The sequence below is a fragment of the Trichomycterus rosablanca genome, chromosome 4 (assembly GCF_030014385.1).
Source record: "Trichomycterus rosablanca isolate fTriRos1 chromosome 4, fTriRos1.hap1, whole genome shotgun sequence".
Classification (NCBI taxonomy): domain Eukaryota; kingdom Metazoa; phylum Chordata; class Actinopteri; order Siluriformes; family Trichomycteridae; genus Trichomycterus; species Trichomycterus rosablanca.
Window position 1 is genome coordinate 29,015,381 of NC_085991.1, and position 25,745 is coordinate 29,041,125.

Below are 25,745 nucleotides of genomic sequence, written 5' to 3' on the forward strand. Positions count from 1 at the left end.
ACAATTCTATTTCTCACATCCTCAGAGAGTTCTTTGCCATGAGGTGCCATGTTGAATATCCAGTGGCCAGTATGAGAGAATTGTACCCAAAACACCAAATTTAACAGCCCTGCTCCCCATTTACACCTGGGACCTTGACACATGACACCAGGGAGGGACAACGACACATTTGGGCACAATTTGGACATGTTCACTGTGGGGTGTACTCACTTATGTTGCCAGCTATTTAGACATTAATGGCTGTGTGTTGAGTTATTTTCAGAAGACAGTAAATCTACACTGCTATACGAGCTGTACACTGACTACTCTAAGTTATATCCAAGTTTCATGTCTATAGTGTTGTCCCATGAAAAGATATAATGAAATATTTGCAGAAATGTGAGGGGTGTACTCACTTTTGTGATACACTGTATGTATTCGTTCCCTGTGTATTCGTTCTACGACCGTCCATGGCATGTTTTCTTCATGTCTTTTTTGGTGTCCTTTGGTACGCTTTCCATATATAAAAGATGTCTGTGTGTGGATTGGCTACTATAAATTTGCTTCAAGGTATGAGTCAAAACGAACAAAAAGAACCAATGTGAGTAAATTATTCTCTATAGTTAACAGCCCAACTTTCCAGGATGATTCCCACACTGGGCCTGATGGGCTTTTGAACACATCTTGACTCTGAACAAGCTAAAGGTTACTAAAGATGAATGAACAAAAAAAAGGTCATTGCTGTCTCTTTTCATTCTTTTATTAGCATTTTCAACAGTTAAGATATACTGTACATGATAATGGCACCAAGTGTTTACCCACAAATCAGCAGTGATTTAGACATTTAAGACAGATAATGTGATTAGAAATGTGTACATTGTATGGTTTCAAGTGATTCGACTGAACTTATTTGTACGTCTGTAAATTCCGCAAAGTGCCTTTTACACACTGTAATACTTTTATTAGTCTGTCTAATAAAGTTTCAGTTCCTGAAGCATCATTCCAAACTAGGTATCTGCAGCTTTCCTCTTGTTTAAACTGTTGTGAGCCATGCTGTGAGCCATGTTGTGAGTACATTAGCATTGTATTATTTGAATTATTTCATCCACCTTATTTTCAAAGCTACCATACATATGTTAATGACGAGGCATTAAACCACCAGCAAAGTTCAGAATCATCTTTATATAATCAGAAGCTAACAAATAATTATTTTAATAAAAGAATACTCACTTTCATTGTCACGTGCAAGGATCCAGTCATGATCATGTATAATTGGTAATTTTAATAAATTTAACATTTTTTGATTTTGGTTGTAGTGTGTTAATTTATATGGTAATGTTTTAAGCCAGAACAAATCTATTAATGAAAATCCAAATAAACACATCCATGTGGAAGCTTTCAGAGTGAATCTGACGGTTATTCCACACAAATGCAGATTCGTCTCATATGCACACTTTGATGACGAATTACCGCACCAGTCAAGCCGAGCACTGAACAAAGCGACTGTTCATTGTTAATTTGAAATTAAATAAATACATTTTAAAAAAACAAACCTAACACCCTGAGTTTAAGGGTACAAGTTTCTCGACGAAGGGCGCTGAGTTTCAAAGATTTTGAGTTTAGGGGACGTCGAGTTACAAGGTACCACTGTATTCCTTTATCACTTTCTTCACTAGTAATACTGAATAAATTATGCTAAGAGGTGCAGATCATTACATCCCACTGTGAACAATACTTGTGCAAGGCCCCAAATCACATACACTGCCTGGCCAAAAAAAAGGTCACACACACTAATATTTCGTTGGACCGCCTTTAGCTTTGATTGCGGCACGCATTCACTGTGGCATCGTTTCCACAAGCTTCTGCAATGTCACAACATTTATTTCTGTCCAGAGTTGCATTCAGGTCTGGACTCTGTGGTGGCCAATCCATGTGTGAAAATGATGTCTCATGCTCCCTGAACCACTCTTTCACTATTTGAGCCTGATGAATCCTGGCATTGTCATCTTGGAATATGCCCGTGCCATCAGGGAAGAAAAGATCCATTGATGGAATAACCTGGTGGTTCAGTATATTCAGGTAGTCAGTAGTCATAGCACTGCCCACACAGGCTTGTACGGTAAGCATTAGGCATGATGGGTGCATCACTTCAGCTGCCTCTCTTCCTACCCTTATGCGCCCATCACTCTGGAACAGGGTAAATCTGGACTCATCAGACCACATGACCTTCTTCCATTGCTCTTTATCTTTATGCTCCCTAGCAAATTGAAGCAGTTTTTGCCGGTTAGCCTTACTGACAAGTGGTTTTCTTAAGGCTACACAGCTGTTTAGTCCCAATCCCTTGAGTTCCCTTCACATTGTGCATGTGGAAATGCTCTTACTTTCACTATTAAACATCCCTGAGTTCTACTGTAGTTTTTCTCTGATTTGATTTCACCAAACATTTAAGTGATCACCGATCACGATCATTTAAGATTTTTTTCCGACCACATTCCTTCCTCGAAGATGATGTTTCCCCACTGTCCTTCCACTTTTTAATAATGCGTTGGACAGTTCTTAACCTGATTTTAGTAGTTTCAGCTTCTCCTTAGATGTTTTCTCTGCTTGATGCATGCCAATAATTGGACCCTTCTGAAACAGAGTAACATCTTTTCCACGACCACAGGATGTGTCTTTCAACATGGTTGTTTAACAAATGAGAAGCTACTCACTGCATCAGTTAGGGTTAAATAACTTGTTGCCAGCTGAAACATAATCACCCATGCAGTAATTATCCAATGGGAGGCTCTTACCTATTTGCTTAGTTAAATCCAGGTGGTGACCTTTTTTTTGGCCAGGCAGTGTAGTATGGTATTTAAGTATACAAATTGTGTTGGTGAAAATACAAACATAATTTTTACATTAAAAAATCAACCTGTCCATTTACTCACATTTAGGGGTTAATCTAGAGCAGCCTGGCATGTTTCAGAAATTACACTGTCAAAAGGAAACCAGGCCAACCCCCCAAGTCGTAGGACCTTTATGCTGTTCGGTTTTTACTCTACCTGCTTCGCTCGGCCACCTAAATACTACCAAGCTGATCTTACAACTTTCAGTCGGCGTTTCAGAGACAAGAGACTAAAAAAAAGACTTTAATTTTGAAAGAAAAAACGGCGATTTATTGGTGGGAGGTATTTGAGCGTATAAACAGGAAATACATGTGCTAACTGTGGTGTTGGGCTAAATCCCGATTGACCTAACACTCCCTATATAGGTGCACTACACTTGTTCTGAACCAGTGGCTTCTGTCCTCGATGTAGTGCACTATAAGAACTAACTGTTTAGAGCATAGCCAAGCTGACTAGTAATTTTGATAGATGTTTAACTAGCGTTTCGTAAGTTCAGTGACCAAAACCAAAAAACACGGTCAAACTTGACGGTCAAATTATATGGTGGTAGTTGTTTGAGTTACAAAAAATTGGAAAATAATTCATTGTATTTTTAATACATGGTGAGACAGGAGCTTCAGCAGAAGTGCAGTCACAAGAATGAACGAGGAGAACTTCACACTGAGTCATAAGCTGGTATCTTCATCATACGTGCGCCAGGCTACACAGGCTCGCCACACTCATGAACAGCTCATCAGAACCCTACTAGAACAGGTGAAGAACCTAACACACACCGTGACCGTGCACTTTATCAGGCACACCTATCTGGGAACACCATTCATGATAATTTTACAAACTACACCTACCACAGATATTAAATTTGTGGGTATACAATTACTAATTGAAGCTCATTTAATGCTCTGTACTGTACTGTGTCACCACTGTAGGTCATTTATTAATTAAAAGGTAGGACCCCTACTGACCAGATGTAATTTTGGTGGTGGACGTTTCTCAGCACTGCAGTTACACTATTGTGGAGATACCATGATCAAATGTTGATCTGGTATGAACGTATCATGGATGGTCACAAGCCATCAAACAAAGCCAAGCTACTTGATCTTTTGTGTCAGGAGTGGCATCAAGTTACCCAGTAGCAATGTGAAAGACTGGTAAATAGCACACCAAGATGCATAAAAGCTGTGACAAAACATTTAGGTTATTCCAACTAATATTGATTTCTAAAGAGATAGATAGATACTTAGGTAGATACTTTACTGATCCCAAAGGAAACATCTCCTGAGTTAAAGCAATTTTGAGTTTTTGAAAGTGAGTATGGGGTGGCTTGTGGTTTGGCGGGTAGCACTGTCGCCTCACAGCAAGAAGGTCCTGGGTCCGGGTCCTTTCTGTGTGGAGTTTGCATGTTCTCCCCGTGTCTGCGTGGTTTTCCTCCGGGGCGCCGGTTTCTCCCACAGTCCACAAACATGCAGTCAGGGTGTGTGTGTGTGTATGTCTGTCTGCCCTGTGATGGGACTGGCACCCCGTCCAGGGTGTTACTGTGTGCCTTGTGCCCATTGAAAAGCTGGGATAGGCTCCAGCACCCTCCTGCGACCCCTATTTGTGTTTGGAATTTGTGAGAACTGTTTTTAGTAGTTTATAGGTTTACACACACCTATAAATCCAGAGAAACTGTTAATTTTGCAGTGTGTCTTAAGTTTTTTCCCCCCAGAGCTGTATTTATACACTATTGAGCCAAAACGTTAGGACTATTACCCAACAATCTGCCTGTATTTTGTAATTATATAAGATGTAAGACATTTAGCAAAAGAGTCTGCTATGTTTTTATTTGTAAACAGTTCATTGTGATTATAGTCTGTCTAGGGCATTATTGTTTCATATAACAGAAAATGAATCATTTCTAATGTTAAACTAATATGCATACAGTAGTGTTCAAAAAAATAGCAGTCCAACACCATTAACTTGATAAATCACTGTTTTTAGTAGAAGTGATATTTCTACATAGCAAAAAATTCACTTGAAAGTGTAGTAGAGTAATGAAAACAAAACAAACCCAACAATTAGGACATGCATCCCACTCATTCTGAGTAATTGAAGCATTGATTGAAAGGGGCTTGTTCAAAATAATAGCAGTGAGGAGTTCAATTGGTGAAGTCATTCATTCTGCAGAAGAACGTGTGTCAAATTTGGCCCTTATTTAAGGTAGGAGGGGGGCAAATGTTGCACAGGTTGGTCATAGCTCATTTCCTTCTGAAATACTGTGTAAAATTGGTTGTTCCAGACATTGTTCTGATGAACAGCGTACTTTGATTAAAAAGTTGATTGTAGAGGGAAAAAACATACAGAGAAGTGCAGCAAATTATTGGCTGCTCAGCTAAAATGCCCTAAAGTGACAACCAAAACCTGAAAGAAGGAAGCGTGGAACTACTGTTCGAATGGATCAGAGAATAGCAAGAATGGCAAAGGCTCAGCCAATGATCACCACCAGAAAGATCAAGGAACATCTGAAGTTCCCAGTAAGTACAGAAGATGATTAAGTGAAGCCAATTTACCAGCAAGAACTCCTGCAAAATCCCGTTGTTAAGATAAAGACGTTTCCTGAATGGGTTCAAATTTGCCAAGGAACACATTGACTGGTCCAAAGAGAAATGGCTCAACATTTTGTGGACTGGTGAAAGCAAAATTGTTCTTTTTGGGTCTAGTGGCCGTAGACCGTATGTCAGACGACCCTCGAGCACTGAATTCAAGCCACAGTACACTGTGAAGACAGTAAAGCATGGTGGTACAAAATGATGATATGGGGATGTTTCTCATACCATGGTGTTACGCCTATTTATCACATACGAGGGATCATGGATCAGTTTAAATATATCAGAATACTTGAGGAGATCATGTTGCCCTATGTCGAAGAAGAAATGTCCTTAAAATGGGTGTTTCAACATGACAATGACCCAAAACATCTTGGTTACAGACAAACGAGATTGAGGTAATAGAGTGACCAGCCCAATCCCCTGACTTCAATCCCATAGAGAACTTGTGGGCTGAAATCTGAAACGTGTTTTTTTGAGGCAAAACCCAAAAATACAGAAGACTGTGGAATGTCGTGTAATCATCCTGGACTGGAATACCTGATCAGAGGTGCCAGAAGTTGGTCGACTCCATGCAACACAGATCTCAGAAACAATTGTTATGCCACTGAATATTAGTTCAGTAATTTAAAGTAAAGTGAAACCTCAAACATTTTTTCATGTTATAGATAATTTTTTTGAGTTTTTAAAGAAAAATGCTGGCACTTCTATTTTTTTTTAACAGCCTAATATTCATTTTTCTTAACTTTCTGTAAAGGATTAACACTAACTGGCTACATTTAGTTAATGTTTTGATTTAGAATTGAAAGTGTAGTATTTTCAGTGCATTTGCATTTATGAAAATAAAAGTTATTATAATGATTTTGTGCTTTATTCACTTTTTTAAAGTCACTGCTATTTTTTTGAACACTACTGTATATGCACAGTACACACACCGCAACCAAAGTTTGATCATAGAGACAATCAAAAGATCAGGGAAATTTTAAGAAACCCAACAATCAGTAAAATTTGTGCCAGCCCAGTTTTACTATCAGATTTGAGTGCACAAAACTTTAGGTTAATAAGGGTTGTTGTGTTCTATAACTATTTGACCCTTATTTGCAGTAGTTCTATGAACAGTGAAATTTTGGTGCACCCTAAACATGCTGTTTCCATAATGGGTTCCATAATGACTCTGATTTTTGTTTTACATGTATGAATAATCACCAACAAATATTAGGAAACTTTAAAGGACCAGTTTCAGTCTATGGTTTCCCAACTCTTTCCACCAACACTGTGTCATAGTAGCTTTATAAAACATGCTTAAAGCAATTTGGAAATCTGAACTTTTAAATTATGCAAAATTATGTAATTTAGGTTAACTAAATGTACCCTTGGTCGATGTAGTTTTGGATAGCTTTTCACGGAATAAATACAAACAAAACTACAGTGTACACACACACTTGTGTTTTACTTGCCAAATGCTAATTGTAGAGCCAACCTAATGTATTGTAAATAACATTCAATTGTTAGACTTTACATTTATAAGGTAAAAATTGCAAACTGTAAAAAAATGGGTATAATATTTTTATTTAGGAAATATAAATACAGACTCACCACACCACTTGCATTATTTTATGTATGACACTTTTACGCATTGGACGTACTGTGTATGTAAATGTATTGTCATTTTTCTCTTCTAAGGGAAAATGTCCAGAGGAGGGATGGAGTTCAAGCACCATCGAACTCTTTCTAAATGAGCTTGCTGTCATGGACAGTAATAATTTCTTGGGAAACTGTGGAGTTGGAGAGAGAGAGGGTCGAGTAGCCTCTGACCTAGTGGCTCGAAGACACTACAGGTAACTGTTTCTCAACCACTGAGCTGCTGACTTATTATTAGGGCCTGTGGTAGCCTAGTGGGTAGGGCTTTGGGCTATCAACCTGAAGATTGGCGGTTCAAATCCAGGCTCTGCTATGTAGCCACTGTTGGGTCCTTGAGCAAGGCCCTTAACCCTGTCTGCTCCAGGGGCGCCGTAAGTTGGCTGACCCTGCGCTCTGACCCCAGCTTTCAACACCAGCTGGGATATGCGAAGAAAGAATTTCATTGTACTGTACGACTGTATATGTATATATGACAAATAAAGGATATCTTTCTATCTTTCTTATCTGGGCTATGAAGTATTTTCATACAAACCCAATTCCATGTAAATTGAGCCATTTAAAAAAACTGAAATATGTGTTATGATTCACTTATTTAACAGACAAAATGACAAAGAAAATATTTAACAATTCAAAGGTTCAAAAATTCAAGCAGTTTAACTGCTGTTGTTTAGTTTTTAGTTTTTATTGAATTCTTAGAAAGTGTCCCAACAGTAAAAACATTCATTTCTGAACTTTGCTGTCATTTATTCCCTGTGCCATTGTTTTATTTTTGCATTTTCAGTCCTGTCTTGTCAGTCATGTTTACACACCCACAACACATTTTGATGCTAATTAGATATGTGTTTGGGTCATAGTTTGAAAGGGAACACTAAAAAAGGAAAGTAATGTTATGGTACTTTGTTATTGCAAACTAATGTCCTGCTATTCAAGGTACATTCATGTTCTAAGTCAAATCTTGCTCAGATTTATAAGAATCCATCATTTATGTCTCTTTCCTCTTTAGATTAATCCATGGCATTGGCCGATCTGGTGATATTGCTGCTGTTCAGCCAAAAGCAGCTGGCTCCAGCCTACTCAACAAGATCACCAATTCAGTGGTGCTGGATGTTCTTCGATTTACAGGTGCATTTCACTTAATGACTTGGATTGAGTATTTTAGACTTAAGATGTTCACTTTCTACAGCTGAAGTCAAATGTTTACTAACACCTGTAAGACAGATGTATTTTATTGCTGTATTGGCATTATTGCAACGGTTCTTTCACACACACTTCCTCCAAAAAGTTCTATCATTGTAAAACATTTGACATATGACTAGTCGGTCAGGAGTTCTTCTTACAGCAGGACAGTGACCTGAAACCCACCTCCAGTCTGTGTCAGAACTACCTTAGAATACAAGAAAAAGATGGTTGGCTTAATATCATGGAGTGGCCAGCACAGTCTCCAGACTTAAATCCCAGACATAAATGGAACAGTGGTCAAAGTTGGAGGGGGAAATAAAGGGATGCATCGGATGCATAAAGGGAAATTTGTCCAGATGTAATTTAAGAACCACCAAACAACAGGTTTGACATGAACTAAAAGTTGTGACACTGTCCACAGTCAAACAAGCTATGTATCACTATTGGCTTCAAGGCTATTGTGCAAGATTTTTTTTGCCCCTGCTATTTTTTGTCTGTGTAATTAGCAACCCACTTTAGTCAAGATGTGAAATTAACTTTTGCTGACTTTTGCTTCTTTCTTGCATGCTGACCTCTTAGCACGTGGCATTGTAATGCTTGCTTGACTGTGGACAGTGTCATCTATATTTTAGCAGCTTCTAAATCCTATGACTGCCAGGACCCTTGTTAAAACTGTATGTAAATCTTTGACTTACCTACACTACCATAGTTTTAGAATATTCCCATTTGTCCTTTTTATTGATATTTAAACTGTTTAAGTCCAGTAAACAACCTGAAAATATAAAAACACCTTTATAAAAGCGGTGTTGGAACAGACTGTTTCTACACCCTCTAGGTCAGCACTGCAGTGCGATGCAGGATATAATGTTGCATATTATTATTTTAATAGTCAGAGAAAGGCAGTTGGCAAAAGGAGAGAGGCAGAACATTATAAAGAAGAAGGTCTGGTAGACTTTATGCTGCAACACCATAAGAAGAAAACTCTGGGGGTTATATGGGGGTGTTTAAAAGCCTTTGACAGTTCAAATGTGTCAGACTTTAGTTCAGCTAATTACTAGAAAAGGAAATTCTAGTAGGACTGCTGCTATCTGACAGTCCTGTTCTCTGTAAAGCACTAAGATGCATGGTATTTATTTTCTCTTCACAGGTGTTAGAAGTTTGTCTTCATGCTTTGTGGTGCCTATGGCGACTGGAATGAGCTTGACGTTGTGTTTTCTGACCCTGAGACATAGGAGGCCATCAGCACGCTACATTCTTTGGCCTCGCATTGATCAGAAGTCCTGCTTCAAATCCATGGTCACTGCTGGTACGATGCTAACAGCTTTAGATTAAGTTGAGCTTATGTTGTGTTTAAAATGCAAATTTTGCTTGTTGCTTTAGATTAACAGAATGTACAGGAACTACATCATGTCATTTGTATGGCTTCTAATTTCTTGTCTTGTGGATTTAATTGTACCTAAAAGAAGCATTGTTTTTTTATTCTATTCCTTTCTATCCCAAGAGAAAAGCCAGTTATGCCCTTTCAAACTTCTGGCTTTCAATGGCTTTGTCATCGACCGGTCTTGAACTTGCTTAATCTTTAGATAACGACACTTGGAACCCTCAAACCCAAAATTTCTTATGATAGCAAATGTTACCTTGTCAGTCTTTGGTGGGCAACACCAAACATAATTACTATTATTAGGATAGCATAGTACTGTATCTGATAGTGATGGAATAGGATAGCATAGTACTGAATTAGACAGTGATGTGATCTGATAGGTGCCAGGACTGCATAGGTTGCTTTCAGGCTGTTGGTTTCAAAAGGTGGATAAGCTACTGTCTATCTGAGTGAGTGAGTGTGGGATATTCTTTAATGGACTGGGTCTGTATAGTCACGAGACTGGTTGCCGTATGTTGAATGGCAGTGATTGGCCAAAAAATTAATGTATACATATTAATCAGATTCATAAATTTATTAAGTTATCTAAACAGCGCAAAAGTGGCATAAAAAATAAAACACATAAACAATTCTAAACAGTTTGTTACATTTAAATGCTGTCTGTCATTTGCTTAGGGTTTGAGCCAGTGGTGATTGAGAATGTTCTGGAAGGGGATGAGTTAAGGACAGACCTGGATACCCTGGAGAAGAAAATTGTGGAACTTGGAGCTGAGAACATCCTCTGTGTTCATTCCACCACTTCCTGTTTTGCTCCTCGAGTCCCTGACAGGCAGGTCAAATAGCCAGTTAACCCTATTTTTTACAGTTAACACACACACACATACAGTCCCAGAGATTGTGTAGAAATTAGTTTTATAGAAAGAGTTTCTGAACCAGAGTGTTTTTGATAAATTCATCAGTGTCTGTTATCATAAGGGAGTCAGTGCTAATAGGGCTTTAGAGTTCATTTTAAATGTAGTGCATTGTTTTGATTTCTCCCATCCTTACACTGTTTGGTAAAGTTTCCATAGCACATCCACAGTCTTTACACAAATCTTTCATATAGCAACTCCAGTATTGTTATGAGTACATTGGGATGACACAAGTAAGAATCATATAAAGAATGAGTCCTTTATTTTGAAAATCGTTATCAATAACCTGGTCAGGGTTTCCACTCAGCAGCAACAGGCACAGGCAGAAACACATCCTGGACTGGGAGCCAATTTATTGCAGCCAATTCATTTTAGAGGTTGAAAAAAAGGAAGAATTTGCCAAACCTCTCATTGAACCACATTTTGTCAGTATTGTCCACTTTTTATGAAATGAATGAATTAAAGCATCTGCTAAGTGCCATAAATGTAAACAACCAATTATACTGCACAACAGCTGTGTTTTTAATTTAAATAGTGGTACAACTTTTTTTGCGAGTTATAAATCTAAATGTGCAAGTTCAGGCTGTTCCTTCTAGAAACTCCTTCTTATGCCTCTTGTTTACCAGGTTGGAAGAGCTTGCTGTTATATGTGCCAAACATAAAATCCCTCATATAGTCAACAATGCATATGGAGTACAGTCATCTAAGTGTATGCACCTCATACAGCAGGTAATGCTCAGTTTTTTAATTTCATTTGTTTTAACTGACAAATGTACAAAGAGAACAATCCAGTGTTTTCACTGTTTAAATTAATTTTATTTTGTAAATATAAACACATTTTGAATTTGATGCCTGTAACACACTCCATTACCTGCCTATTAATGAGCCTCTTTTACTCTTATTTTGCCACTAACCCAACTTTTTTTTTTTTTATGTGTTGCAGGCATCAAATTTGTTTATATTTACAAAGAACATTGATGAAAATGTTCTAACTTTTATGGACATAGGGTTTGTAAAAAAGTTACGTTTAAACGTGAGCTAATAAGAGTTTTTCTCTTAGGGTGCACGAGTGGGGAGGATTGATGCTTTTGTTCAAAGCTTGGACAAAAATTTCATGGTTCCTGTTGGAGGTGCCATTATTGCTGGCTTTGACGAGGACTTTATTAAAGATATCAGTAAAATGTATCCTGGTAAGTGTGCACATTCTCATTCCCACTTTTAAATTCATTTGTTTGTGAGCATATATGGACAACTGCACATGAGCTAGGTGGACATTCCTTTTCACAACCATGGACATTAATATGAACAGCTGAACAGCCTAGCCATTAGGAGGTGCAATTGTTCCTGTGTGCTCTCAATGTACGTCCTCTAGATGAAAAATAAAGGGGGTTGGTTGCATCAAGAAGGCATCTGTCATTTACAAAAAAAAAGTCAGAAATAAAAAAATAAAAATGCTGCACAATAAAAGCATAATTTACGCAGTATTTTTTGGCACCAAAACAAACAAATAAGGTTTATGTCTGCATAAAAACTGGTATTTTTGTATCATTTAGATAAAAAAAAAAAAAAATGCCATTGTTTTTGATATATTTAATTCAAATGCTGTTTCTATATAGGTGTTGTATTTTGTCAAACATTTGTTTTCTGATTTTGCTGTTTTTTGGAGTTTAGGGTAATTAGTTACAAAGACTTGTCTCTGATCTGTATTTACACTGTATGGTTAAGTAATCTCACCAGTTTAGTTTACTACAAGTCACTGAACTAATACAATGTTTTCATACGAAAAAACGGCCGTGCCTTGAAAATAACTCACCAGAGTATACAAGGCGTTATAAAAACCAAACAAACAAACAATTTTACTGCAATCCTATGTTTTATTACATTTTCTTCTCATCTCATTTGAAACAATCCTGAGTTATGATTGTATTTGTGTTCTCAAACAGGTCGTGCATCAGCTTCTCCTTCTCTGGATGTTCTTATCACTTTGCTCAGCCTAGGGGCCAGTGGCTACAAGAAACTCCTGTCTGAAAGAAAGGTGAGCTGCTGAAGTAATATATGGCACATCTAATAAAAGTTTGTATTCCCTGCAGTTCCTGCTTACATTAACAAAAACACAGTTAGGAGATATCGATTGTCGATTTAAAAAGGCTTTGGCTGTTGTGTACGTCAGTGCACTGCTTATGATGCAGCAGTTCTACACGCATCTATTTTAAAGCAGTTTCCTTAGATATTTCAACATGAGCTTACATAATCATGTTTCTTTTTAATACACGATTCATTAAATCAGGTGGGATCTTACCATGCGTGTGAGGTTGAGGTTAATAGGTTGAGGTTTGGGTAGTGAAGTAACAGTAAACTAGGTCATAGATTCTATGGATAATGATTTTCTATTGGTTCAATATTCATGAAACGTCATGAAACAATCAGTGATAATGTAGCAGTTAAGGTACTAGACTACTAATTAGAAGGTTACTGGTTCAAGTCCCACCACTGCCAAATATCAAGTAAGCACCTTAATCCTAAATTGCTTCCAGTGTTTTCGGTCACTAGTTAAAGTTAACATTTACAGTATTGTTACAAACCATAAGCCTTTAGTACGTTAATGCGGCATGGTGGCCTGTTGGTTAGCACTGTCACCTCATAGCAAGAGGGTCCTGGGTTCAATTCCCAGGTGAGACGGTCTAGCTCCATTCTGTGTGGAGTGCATGTTCTCCCTGTGTCTGCGTGGGTTTCCTCCAGAAGCTTCAGTTTCCTCCTACAGTTCAAAGACAAGGCAAGTGAGATGAACTGAAGATACACAATTGTCCATGACTGTGTTTAACATTAAACTTGAACTGATGAATCTTGTGTTACCAGTAACTACCTGTCCTGTCATGCATGTAACCAAAGTGTGTAAAACATGACATTAAAACGTCATTTGATAGTATGTTAGGAGTTTATTACTGTGGAAGTCATTGTCTATGGAATATGGGTATTACTTATTGTTTGTTTTTGTGTTTAGAAATATGAGACTGCAGATATTTTTGTTCCTTTTATTTTTCACTATGCTCAATTGGGACATAGATTATTATCCAGTGCTGCTGCATAAGGCATCACAAAATCTCAATTTATCACATGTTATAGACATATTGATCCCAGTGTTGAATTGTATTACTGCCCGCAGTGCTATTTATGGTACAATGATGCTACTAGAACATGAACAGGGGTAATGAGATGCCAAGCAAGTCATGTAGCGAGCATGAAAAAAAGAGGGAGAACGAGCATCAGGAATGGAGAAGCAGATGGAGGGTGGAGGCCAGCAGATGGAAAATAGCAACATGAGCAGTAAACAGAGTGTGCAGTGAAAAAAAAGGTGATCATTGTGCTGCTATTTATAACTGGTATTGTATCATTGCCTGAAGGAGCTGTACACCCACCTGGCTCAAGAACTAAAGGCACTGGCTGAAAGGCATGGAGAGAGACTGCTGCACACACCACATAATCCTATATCACTTGGTAAGACATACACTGATCTATAAAAAACATTTATTCTTTTTTATATCATGACCATGAAAATAATATTTACTTACTTACTGGCTGGCAGATGTGAATAAATTGCTTATAACAGGACACATCACAGTACAATCCAGATAAATGTGAATAAGAATTGCACAGTACACAATGAAGGACCAGTCACTGTAAACACAATCAACACACATCCAGAGAATGCAGATTATATGCTTACCAGAGATGTTTACAAGTCACAAAATACGAGTCAGTCAAGTCACAAGTCTTTAGGCTAGAGTCCGAGTCAAGTCACAAGTCACAATATAATATACACAAAACATATATTGGAAATGTAGCATAGAAATAAACAGATAACAAAGAAAAAACCACAATAGAAGATTAGCAACGGTATTTTGCCGTGTTAGTGCCTTTACTTTCCTAGTCATTGTGCAAATTAATGTAATTTCCGTAAAAAGGTACCAGTTAAAAAGCTTAAACTGATACGTTTTATTTTCATTGCAAAACAAAAGCGCGGGATAAATCACGGCACAGCGGCCTAAATCCAAAACACAGCAAAAAAAATCATAACCACTGCTTACCTTAGCTTATGTTCTTCCAGATGCTATTAAATTTATAACTGTGTGTTGTCCCATTAGGAATGTAATCCGTTATTTTGTAAATGTGCTTATAATTAAAAACCTCCAAACTTTTCCCGGTTGTAAGTAAAATACTAACTTGTTAGAAAGCCAATCAAGCGTTTCATTGACACATCATCTGTGTGACGCAAACATGCATTTCTTACTAAAAATTAAAATCACTTTCAACCATTAGCGCCAATTCTGTAGGAGTGTTCCATTCACCCCAGTTGCTCCTGTGAAGTGCACTACGTAGGGTATTCCACCATTTTAAGTGAGACTCCAATCCAAAGGTAATGAAAATGTTCAAATGAAGTGAACATCAAATTGTGTAGGGAGTAGGGAGCGACGCTTCATCACTACGCTGGAAGCTGGCTGTAACATTTACCCATTGCGTGCGTTGCCGGTTAGGATGGCCGGAGCGTTATTAAAGAGCAGAATATATATAATAATAATTTATAATATATATAATTGTCACACGTAACTAATGGTAACACATGCTGACAATAGGGACTCTTGATGTTTAAGAGTCATTTTTTTGCGAGTCATGAGTTGAGTCTGAGTCATTTGAAACGAGTCCGAGTCGAGTCTAAAGTCGCTGTGTGTACCACGAAGACAAAGGCAAATTGTGTTCTATGATATTGTGTGTGTCCTTATGTGTTTTATATTGTGTGTGTGTGTCCTTACATACTGTGCATACTGTGAACTATTAAATGAACTAATAAACAACCTAGCGCATAATCATTAAATATTATTTGAATACTGTAACCAATCACTTTCATCTATGCTTCATATTTAAGTTATCAACATTTAATTCAACAAAATTACACTTAAAATATTTTTTGTGTAATTTTGTGTGTGTTTTTGTCCCTTTTAGCAATGTCCCTAGATGGTCTTCAGGCTAACTGTGATAAAGCTGTTACCCAGCTGGGCTCCATGCTCTTCACCAGACAGGTGTCTGGAGCTAGGTGAGCCAAAATATCACATCATATCAATTTTTTTAAATACTTGACATGGGTGTCTTCTGGGTACTCTAGTTTTCCCCCTTGCCAGTGGAAATAAGCAACTGCTACCCTGTTTAGGGTGTATTCCTGGCTTGCACACAGGGTTCAGAGCAGAGTATAGACCATGACCCTGGTTAGAATAAAAATCAGTGAAAAAATAATACATCTAAAGAGCTATATTTTACTCATCTGTGTTTTATAATATAATGGTAAGAGTTTTGTTATGTTGAATGCATTCTTTTATTCATATATACAAATGCTCAATTGGTCACAGTCACTGGGTGTTAAACACTTTTGCATTGTAACATGTACACATTTACCCATGCATGTTTCTATAAGGTGGTATGAAACTAGTACACAGGAAACCCACACATACACATGGAGAACATGTAAAACTATCCTCACAAACAGTCCAAACTGTGATGTACAGGACTTACCTCACTGACAGCACCAGCACTCTTCTTTCCTTATAAATTGTTAAATATGTTTTCCCCTAACATGCACCCACAGTTAGAAGCACAGAATTCAGGTCACTTTGGAAAATGAATGAACTGTTGAATTTGGCACTAATGGAAGGGTTAATTAAGTATTAATAAGGGGATTTAGTATTGATTCTCAGTTTTATAGCTGCTAATGGATGTCTCAATCATACGCTTTTCCCTGAGGCTTTAATAAAGATACATAAATATTCCAAAAGTCATCATGTACACCGAGGAAAAATAAATTCAATTACTGTACCTTTTTGTTATGTAACTTATGCAATGATATGTAATATAAATAATTTGTTTCTGTGACAGTGCAGTATGTGTACAATCAAATGATGCTGTTTTTGATGAAGGGCAGTGCAGTAGCAGTGGTGGAGTTTTTTTCCACCGTTATAAATCACAGTAAGCTGCATATGCCTTTAGGTATTCCTATGTAGAACAGCATTAAACTACAGGAGAATTGCTAATCTAATTAAAGATGTATTATCACACACATAAAAAGTGTTGCTCTGGTCGATATCTTGAAAATAGAAAGTCCTAATGGTTTTCAGTGTACATACTCGAGGCATTTTGAGCTGACCTTTTTGCTTTGCAAACTTCAAATGGATTTAATAATACATGTATAAAGTGTTTTTGTAATGCTCTTCTCAAAGGACCTTTAATTATGTGGGTTTTATTTCCTTTTAAGAAATGTACTGTAAGACCTAGGAACCTAGGTTTTGTATGGTCATGCCATTGAGGTCAAAAGTTTACATACCCTTTTAAGGGACATGACAGTCTTGGGATGTCAACAAAATTTTTTGCTTAAAACACAATAAACAAATCTAGTTTTTTAGCTCAGGTCAGATAGAAGTCCCAGACGGTCACCATAAACTGAGAGAAGTTATACTAATTCTATACACTAAAAGCTTCTGGAAAATAAGTGGCACTTGATCTAACAAGAAAAAAGCCCCTGCCTAAAAATCAGCACTTTAAAACTGGGCTGACGTTTGCTGCTGACCAGCACAAAGAAAAAGCAGCAGCAGGGCCTTTTTGTTCAAGCAGCCTCTAAGCCTTTGACAAATAGTGTTCCTGATTGTGTACAGTGGAACCAGACCTGCTGCAAGGATAAATGAATAAAATGGGAAAAAAATAAACAAATAAAATGACATGTCTCGAAACTTGATCTACTCTATCAATGTTCTTGCTTAAAGTCTCTGTGTAATTTAATAAGACGCTGACATTAAAGGTCATGGCATGAATAACACTGCTCTGTAAGTGCTGGGCTGATTTCTCAGTTTTGAGAGTCAGCAGTACAAGTGTACTAAAATATGGACGAGGATACAATTACATGAACTCTTATAAAGCAGTTATTTAAAGCCAGTAAACGTATTACTGGTGCTTTTAACATCGTTCTCTCATCAAGTTACAATTAGTTAAAATAATTATTGAGTCACTGAATGACAAGAGTTGCATATTAAATTACTTTTATAACTATTTATTTCCAACAAAAAGTAAAATTTCCAATGCTACATAAAATGTGTATTAAAATCAAAGAGATAAATATTCACAACAAGTATGGCTTGCTGAAATAAAGGCATACATTTCTACTAAAATCAGTACTCATCAATTCAGATAATACACACACCGATCAGCCATAACATTAAAACCACCTCCTTGTTTCTACACTCACTGTCCATTTTATCAGCTCCACTTACCATATAGAAGCACTTTGTAGTTCTACAATTACTGACTGTAGTCCGTCTGTTTCTCTGCATGCTTTGTTAGCCCCCTTTCATGCTGTTCTTTAATGGTCAGGACTCTCCCAGGACCACTACAGAGCAGGTATTATTTGGGTGGTGGATGATTATCAGCACTGCGGTGACACTGACATGATGGTGGTGTGTTAGTGTGTGTTGTGCTGGTATGCACCTCACTGTCACTGCTGGACTGAGAATAGTCCACCAACCAAAAATATATCCAGCCAACAGCGGCCCGTGGGCAGCGTCCTGTGACCACTGATGAAGGTCTAGAAGATGACCAACTCAAACAGCAGCAATAGATAAGCAATCTTTTTTGACTTTGCATAAACAAGGTGGACCAACTAGGTAGGAGTGTCCATAAGAGTGGACAGTGAGTGGACACAGTATTTTAAAAACTCCAGCAGTGCTGCTGTGTCTGATCCTCTCATACCAGCACAACACACACTAACACACCACCATGTCAGTGTCACTGCAGTGCTGAGAATCATCCAAAAATCATCATCTAAAAATCATCTAAATAATACCTGCTCTGTGGTGGTCCTGTGGGGGTCCTGACCATTGAAGAGCAGCATGAAAGGGGGCTAACAAAGCATGCAGAGAAACAGATTGACTACAGTCAGTAATTGTAGAACTACAAAGTGCTTCTATATGATAAGTGGAGCTGATAAAATGGACAGTGAGTGTAGAAACAAGAAGGTGGTTTTAATGTTATGGCTGATGGGTGTATTTTGCTAAGATATCAAAACAGTAGTATGGTTTATTTATACAGCATCAATGACACTGAAATGATGAACAACAAAACAGTCACACAAAATCACATGCACAACATGACCAGAATATTAAGTTACTACAAAGCAGCTTAATAACATATATTACATAGTGTGATCTATATCTTTATAATAGCATTTTATTAAGAAAATTTTACATTTATTTAATACTATAATCTCTGAAACTTTAATGTTTCTTAATCAGTTTCCATTTTCACTTTTTTTTAGGGTTGTTCCACTTGGGGTAGAGCAAACTGTGAGCGGTCACACATTCAGTGGCTTCATGTCACATTCGGATGCCTACCCTTGCCCATACCTTAATGCTGCTTCTGCTATTGGCATCACCAAAAAGGATGTGGCGATTTTCATCAAAAGACTGGAGAAGTGCCTTAAGGATCTCAAAAAGGAAGCAAACAAAAAAAATCTGTCAGTGTCAACACAGTCTAGTCCAGATAACCAAACAGTTCCCTAACAAAAAACAAACAAACAAAAGATTAGGCTGTGGAGCACTTCTTATTGAAAAAAGCTTATTGAATGAAAGAACGTATTAATATTTCCGTTGTGAAGTGAATCTAGAGAGGAGCTATAAATAGTATCCTTTACTGAGTCTTTAGTTGAGGAAGTAGGTCTTACCAGCAAGCCACAGAAATATGTCTGGAATATGAGTGTTCTATTAATAAAGATGATTTATTTTTATCCTGGTAATGTAGTTAATCTTGTTGGTGTTATAAATTTGGCTTTTATAAAGGCATTCTTCAATACATTTGTGATGAATTGGGAGAACAATTGTGAGCCAGGCTTTATTGTCCAGCATCACTGTCTAACCTCACTAATCGCAAGAATTTTTGTGAGGTCATATTGCACAAAAGCCTGGTGTGCAACAAACAATCCAGCTAGTTCAAACATGTTCAGTAGGGTTAGGGTCATGAGACTGTACAAACCACTGGAGCTTTTTTACTCAAGTTAAGTTAAAAATTACAGTAGTAGTACAGTACAGTATGCAGCAGTAATATTTCTTGGGGCTGCAGATCAGAGTTGCACAAATGTGATGGTAACCTTGGGACTGCTCTCGGCAGGTGGAAGATCTTTCAGTGTCATGGCCCCTAACCTATGAAACTCTTTACCACAATCTCTCCATTTCTGCTCGTCACGTCCATTCTTTAAAACCCAACTTAAATCATACCCGTTTTCTCAACATTTTCATCAATTCCTTTCTGTAAACAGATACAGTTTTGTTGTGAAGCGACTGAGTATGAGAAAGGCGCTATATAAATCTAACTTTTAATTATTATTAATAACACAACACTTCCTGCATAAACAGCTTTTATAGCAGCTACAGAAGCGCAACTAAGTTAAAGTATTGTTACATTAGGCTGCTCAGGTGGCGCAGCGCTAAAGTACGCTAGTGCACCAGAGTTGGGGTTTCAAATACATCGTATCGAATCCCAGCTCTGCCTTTCCGACTGGGCTGGGTGGCAGCATGAACATCGATTAGCTGTTGTTCAGGGTTAGAGGGTAAAAAAGTCGGATCATAGGTCCTCATAACTGGTGTACCTGCGACCCCTGCTGGCTGACTGATGGCGCCTGCACAGGGCTGAGGAATAATGCTGATGGGGGTGTGGCCCTCCATACACAGTGCCCGTCAAGTGTATGAACTCGACTCGTGCAGGTGAAAAATGCAGTCTGTTCTGACTGTACGTGCCAGAGGGGGGCGCATGTCAGTTGAGAGGCGTCCTCAGTCAGCGGTGAAGGGTCGAGTCAGTATAGAGGAGGCAATCAGGGTAATTGGACACGGCTAGATTAGGGGAGAAAAACTGGGGGAAAAATAGAAAATTAAAAAAAAAAAAGTATTGTTACATTTAGAATTTGTTTCCTTAATTATTCCGGGGATTCCAGACTACATACCCTGATGCTCCCTCCACCACACTTCACAGCTGAAATGAGTGTGTTGGTGTGCACCACCTTTTTAACTCGTACAGTGGGGGAAATAAGTATTTGATCCCCTGCTGATTTTGTAAGTTTTGTAAGTCTTACAAAGACTTGAACAGTCTATAATTTTTATGGAAGGTTTATTTTAACAGAGAGAGACAGAATATCAACAAAAAATCCAGGAAAAAAAACAGTAAATAAAAGTTATAAATTAATTTGTATTTAATTAAGGGAAATAAGTATTTGATCCCCTACCAACCAGCAAGAATTCTGATCCCCACAGACCGGTTATGTGCCCATGAGGCACACAAATTAGTCCTGTCCCTGTATAAAAGACTCCTGTCACAGAATCAGTTTCTTCCGTTCAAATCTCTCGACCACCATGGGCAAGACCAAAGAGCTATCAAAGGACGTCAGGGACAAGATTGTAGACCTACACAAGGCTGGAATGGGCTACAAGACCATCAGCAAGAAGCTTGGTGAAAAAGAGACCACTGTAGGTGCGATAATTCGAAAATGGAAGAAATACAAGATCACAGTCAATCAACCTCACTCTGGAGCTCCATGCAAGATCTCACCTGGTGGGGTAAGAATAGTTCTGAGAAAGGTGAGGTCAGTCCAGAATTACACGAGAGGAGCTTGTCAATGATCTCAAGGGAGCTGGGAGCAGAGAAATGCTGGATATGACCCCAAGAACACCATCCACACCGGGCATTTCTCTGCCCCCAAACACGGCGAGTGGAGTTGATGCCAAAGAGCTCAATTTTGGTCTCATCTGACCATATCACATTCTCCCAAGCTTTCTCTGAATCATTCAGGTGTTCATTGGCAAACTTCAGACGGGCCTGTACATGAACCTTCTTGAGCAAAGGGACTTTGCGGGGACTGTAGGATCTCAATCCATTACGGCGAAGTGTGTTACTAATGGTTTTCTTGGTGACTGTGCTCCCAGCTCCCTTGAGATCATTGACAAGCTCCTCCCGTGTAATTCTGGACTGACCTCACCTTTCTCAGAATCATTCTTACCCCACCAGGTGAGATCTTGCATGGAGCTCCAGAGCGAGGGTGATTGACTGTGATCTTATATTTCTTCCATTTTCGAATGATCGCACCAACAGTGGTCTCTTTCTCACCAAGCATCTTGCTGATGGTCTTGTAGCCCATTCCAGCCTTGTGCAGGTCTACAATCTTGTCCCTGACGTCCTTTGATAGCTCTTTGGTCTTGCCCATGGTGGTCGAGAGATTTGAACGGAAGAAACTGATTCTGTGACAGGAGTCTTTTATACAGGGACAGGACTAATTTGTGTGCCTTTTGTGCACATAACTGGTCTGTGGGGGTCAGAATTCTTGCTGGTTGGTAGGGGATCAAATACTTATTTCCCTTAATTAAATACAAATTAATTTATAACTTTTATTTAATTTTTTTTTTCTGGATTTTTTGTTGATATTCTGTCTCTCTCTGTTAAAATAAACCTTCCATAAAAATTATAGACTGTTCAAGTGTTTGTAAGGGGGTAAACTTACAAAATCAGCAGGGGATCAAATACTTATTTCCCCCACTGTAAGTGTTCTGCATTTCAGACAAAACATTTCAAAGCATTGGTCAAAAAGCGTTTGACTAATCTGCACAAAACACTGTCCCATGTGTATGTTCTTTTACAAAGTTCTTTTACACCCAAATAATACCTAGTCTGTAGTGGTCCTGTGAGAGTCCTGACCATTAAAGAACAGTGTGAAAGGGGGCTAACAAAGCATGCAGAGAAACTACAGTCAGTAATTGTGGAACTACAAAGTGCTCATTTATGGTAAGTGGAGCTGATAAAATGGACAGTGAGTGTAGAAACAAGGAGGTGGTTTTAATGTTATGGCTGATCGGTGTAAGTGTGCTGTGCTCTTTGTGTGTTTTTTTTAGGACATATACTCCAGAGGAGATTAACATCAGTACTGTACTTATTTTATTTGCAGACAGTTTTACAGACTTATTGTGGATTATTGAACACACAGGTCTGTGTGAATAATTGAACATAGGTCTTCACTGCAATCCATACAGTAAGTATATTTCTATTTTAGAGGTCCCTTGAAACTTGTTCTGATATGAGCATTGCTCTCATGCGCAGAGCAGACACTGAATTTGTGAGGTTTTTTTTAATCCACATCTGACTTGCAGAAGGTTCACAGAATTTTTCCAAACTGGACAGTGAATAATTAATTATGGTGTTAATAGAGGCATAAAAAGTTCAAATGTTTAAGGCACAATGTTTCTCTCCGACCACATTTTAACAGTGATTAAGGGAAACATTGATGCTATTCATATCCGGGCTAAGATTAACATATCGTTTTCTTTTGCTATAGCAGGTTTATTGCATTAAATGCTAACACTCATCTGAAATGTGGTTTAGATATAGTAACACATTTGCAGGATAGGTCGAGCTGTGGGATGTTCAGCACCTGTTTTTCATTCGGAGCTGTTGTCAGCCAGTGTACAGCAGTGTGTAATGGTTTTTTCTGTTTGGCGCAGCAACATTGTCATTAATGATTCATGAGCCAAAACCTGTAATTTTTCTTATCCTACTTTCCTATCTTCATTTTTTTTGTTTTAAATCTGATTTATCTTGACTTTCTTTACTTCTGTCTCTGCAGTGCTAGAATTCTATTTCTTATTTTCTCCCTCACTTTCACTCCCACTCCTTCACAGCTGAGTCAACCTTTTTTTTTCACTTCCACACCGTCAATACACTTATTTTCCATCTCACTCTTTGTATTGCTCTATAGTTTGCTGCTGACTTTGCACAGATAGCATTTAGTACGGAGGAGCTAAGAGCCGGACGTAACGCTTGTGTTCACTGGTTATGTAATATTGATCAGCTTTACTGCAGTGCTTCAAGCTTATGATAACACAGGTACAGCTTTCCCTGGGTAGCTGTTCAATCTAGTACATCTGCATGCCCGTGGCCAATAGCTGGGTCTATAGGGGCTCACAATTCATGTTTCATTGGCAGGATAAAAATCAATCCATGAAATCCAAGGAACTGTCTGAGGAGCTCTGATCAACTTGTGGCATGGCTTAGTGTCAAATGCCACCTGCTGTGTAGAGTGGCAGGGACACGGATTGCAATATTATACTCATCTGCCATTTATTAGGACCAGCAGGTGACATGGAAGAGGTGTAGGGGACTCAAAGTATCAATTCCTTGAATCAATTGCCTCCTAAATAAGCGTTGATGCATTACAGCTTTAAGAGCCGCTTTATATACCACCTTCTGGGAACAGCTCACTGCAGGTGCATCGTGTTGTGTATTCTGCACAATCTCTGAAGCCAGTATGCTGAGCTGTGCAAATTCTGGCAATTTTTATGCTTTTACATTTACATTTTCAGCATTTAGCAGACGCTTTTATCCAAAGCGACTTACACAATGAGCAATTGAGGGTTAAGGGCCTTGCTCAGGGACCCAACAGTGGCAACTTGGTGGTGGCGGGGCTTGAACCGGCAACCTTCTGTTTACTAGTCCAGTACCTTAACCACTGAGCTATCACTGGTTATGCTGACATTCTTTAGAATATTTTTCTGTGAAATCAGCTGGTGACTTTTTTTGTTGAATTGGGCTGCTATGCTGTATCCCCTTCTGGGAAAAGATGGGAGTGGGGCTCCACCCTGCCAGTCCCCTGCCTTTGGTCTCTTTTTTTAGAGCCTGAGTTGGCATTGCCACCACTGAGTTGGTGGTACTTGGTGTTGTGGTGAAGTGTGATATCCCCTATATGCTGCTTTAGGGCTGCATGTTTCATTTGATATCTTTTGCTACTTTTATTTATTTATAGTTTATACATTTTGCTAATAAACCTAATTTCAATGGGTTGAATAATTTTCATTGCAACTGTATACTTTGTTGTTTTATCCCATTCTTACAGGTGCAGGGTATAATCTGCCACCTCTGAAACGAGGCAGCCATGGCCCGTAACACATAGCTAAAGGCAAAAATAGAAAAGACCAGTGACCACAATTATTTTGAAATTAAAAAAGCTTGGCACAACCTTATTATTACTATGTCGAATTGCCAGCTTGTAAAAAATGTGTTAGATAATTAGGTTTGCTGTTTCTTTTTTTAACTTTATTGAAATTTACACACATTGACAGGCAATTAACATTTAACAAAATTGCCTTGAAATTGGGTATCACTACATACATGGTGCAGATATAGAAGACATATGCATCCATCTATACATTCTATCCATTCATACAAATATAAATATATATGTAAACACAAGTATACTCAAAAAAGAAAAAAGTGGGCCAGCTAACTGAGGTAAATAATAACAGGTGTCCATCTTTGACCAATGGTGGGGAAATCAGGCTTTATCGAATTAAAAGTAATTGCAACCGTCAACAAAACATGCATTATATAACACTGATCAGTGGCAAACATGTAATCAGGTAACACTTCCAACAAGAAAAATTGTGGGTCCAGGAGAATGTGAAGTTTTAGTATTTTCTCTAACTCCTCTTTAACATTTTTCCAGAATGTCTAAATTTTCGGACTTCCCCAAAAGATACGAGTATGGTCACCAACCATACCACACTTTTTCCAGCATTTATTGGTAGCATTGTTTTTAAAAACACAAGCAACCAACTGTGTCCTGAAGTACATTTACATTTTCATTTACATTTTCGGCATTTAGCAGACGCTTTTATCCAAAGCGACTTACAAGTATGAATGAACACCTAGAATGAAGTACCTAATTTTAACCTTTCAATCAAACTCTTTCCATAGCTGGCTCTCAACCCTCCTGTGACATCTGAGACATACTGACAAAGAGTAATGTGTAGGGGTGGACTCTGAAGGGGGAGTTGGGAAGATTCTAAGGGGCTGTGATTGACAGGGGGTCCTAAAATTTAAATATTGGTGTTTTTCCAGTACTCTGACATTTTATTTAAAACTGGCAAAAAGGAAAAACAGCCAGCGAGATCCTGCTCCCTTCTATTTACATAAAATGGTTCATCTGACCTCAAAGCAGGCTCTAATGGGAATTGCTAGTACTGAACTGTAAGTGAAGAGTGAAGCAGTGTGTCTCATTTTAAACAAGAAGTTGGCTACCAAAAATAAAAGAAATGAAACCATTAAAATGTATGGGTTGGTGAGG

At 38.2% G+C, this 25,745-nt stretch overlaps 1 protein-coding gene across 1 annotated transcript; it reads left to right on the top strand.

The window, feature by feature from the left end:
• The first annotated feature begins 3,309 nt into the window (after positions 1 to 3,309).
• On the top strand, positions 3,310 to 19,376 carry sepsecs (Sep (O-phosphoserine) tRNA:Sec (selenocysteine) tRNA synthase). The gene is made up of 11 exons (XM_062993163.1): positions 3,310 to 3,620; positions 7,133 to 7,287; positions 8,094 to 8,212; positions 9,417 to 9,575; positions 10,326 to 10,479; positions 11,188 to 11,290; positions 11,622 to 11,751; positions 12,505 to 12,596; positions 13,963 to 14,056; positions 15,560 to 15,650; positions 18,909 to 19,376. Exons 1-11 carry the CDS (start codon positions 3,507 to 3,509, stop codon positions 19,150 to 19,152), a joined length of 1,455 nt encoding a protein of 484 aa, XP_062849233.1. The 5' UTR covers positions 3,310 to 3,506; the 3' UTR covers positions 19,153 to 19,376.
• Positions 19,377 to 25,745: the final 6,369 nt, after the last annotated feature.

Excerpts from the sequence above, each read along its gene's own strand:
- sepsecs (XM_062993163.1), top strand. The coding sequence starts at position 3,507 with ATGAACGAGGAGAACTTCACACTGAGTCATAAGCTGGTATCTTCATCA. Across the intron at positions 8,213-9,416 it reads GGATGTTCTTCGATTTACAG|GTGTTAGAAGTTTGTCTTCA; the intron begins GTGCATTTCACT and ends TTCTCTTCACAG. Across the intron at positions 15,651-18,908 it reads AGACAGGTGTCTGGAGCTAG|GGTTGTTCCACTTGGGGTAG; the intron begins GTGAGCCAAAAT and ends ACTTTTTTTTAG.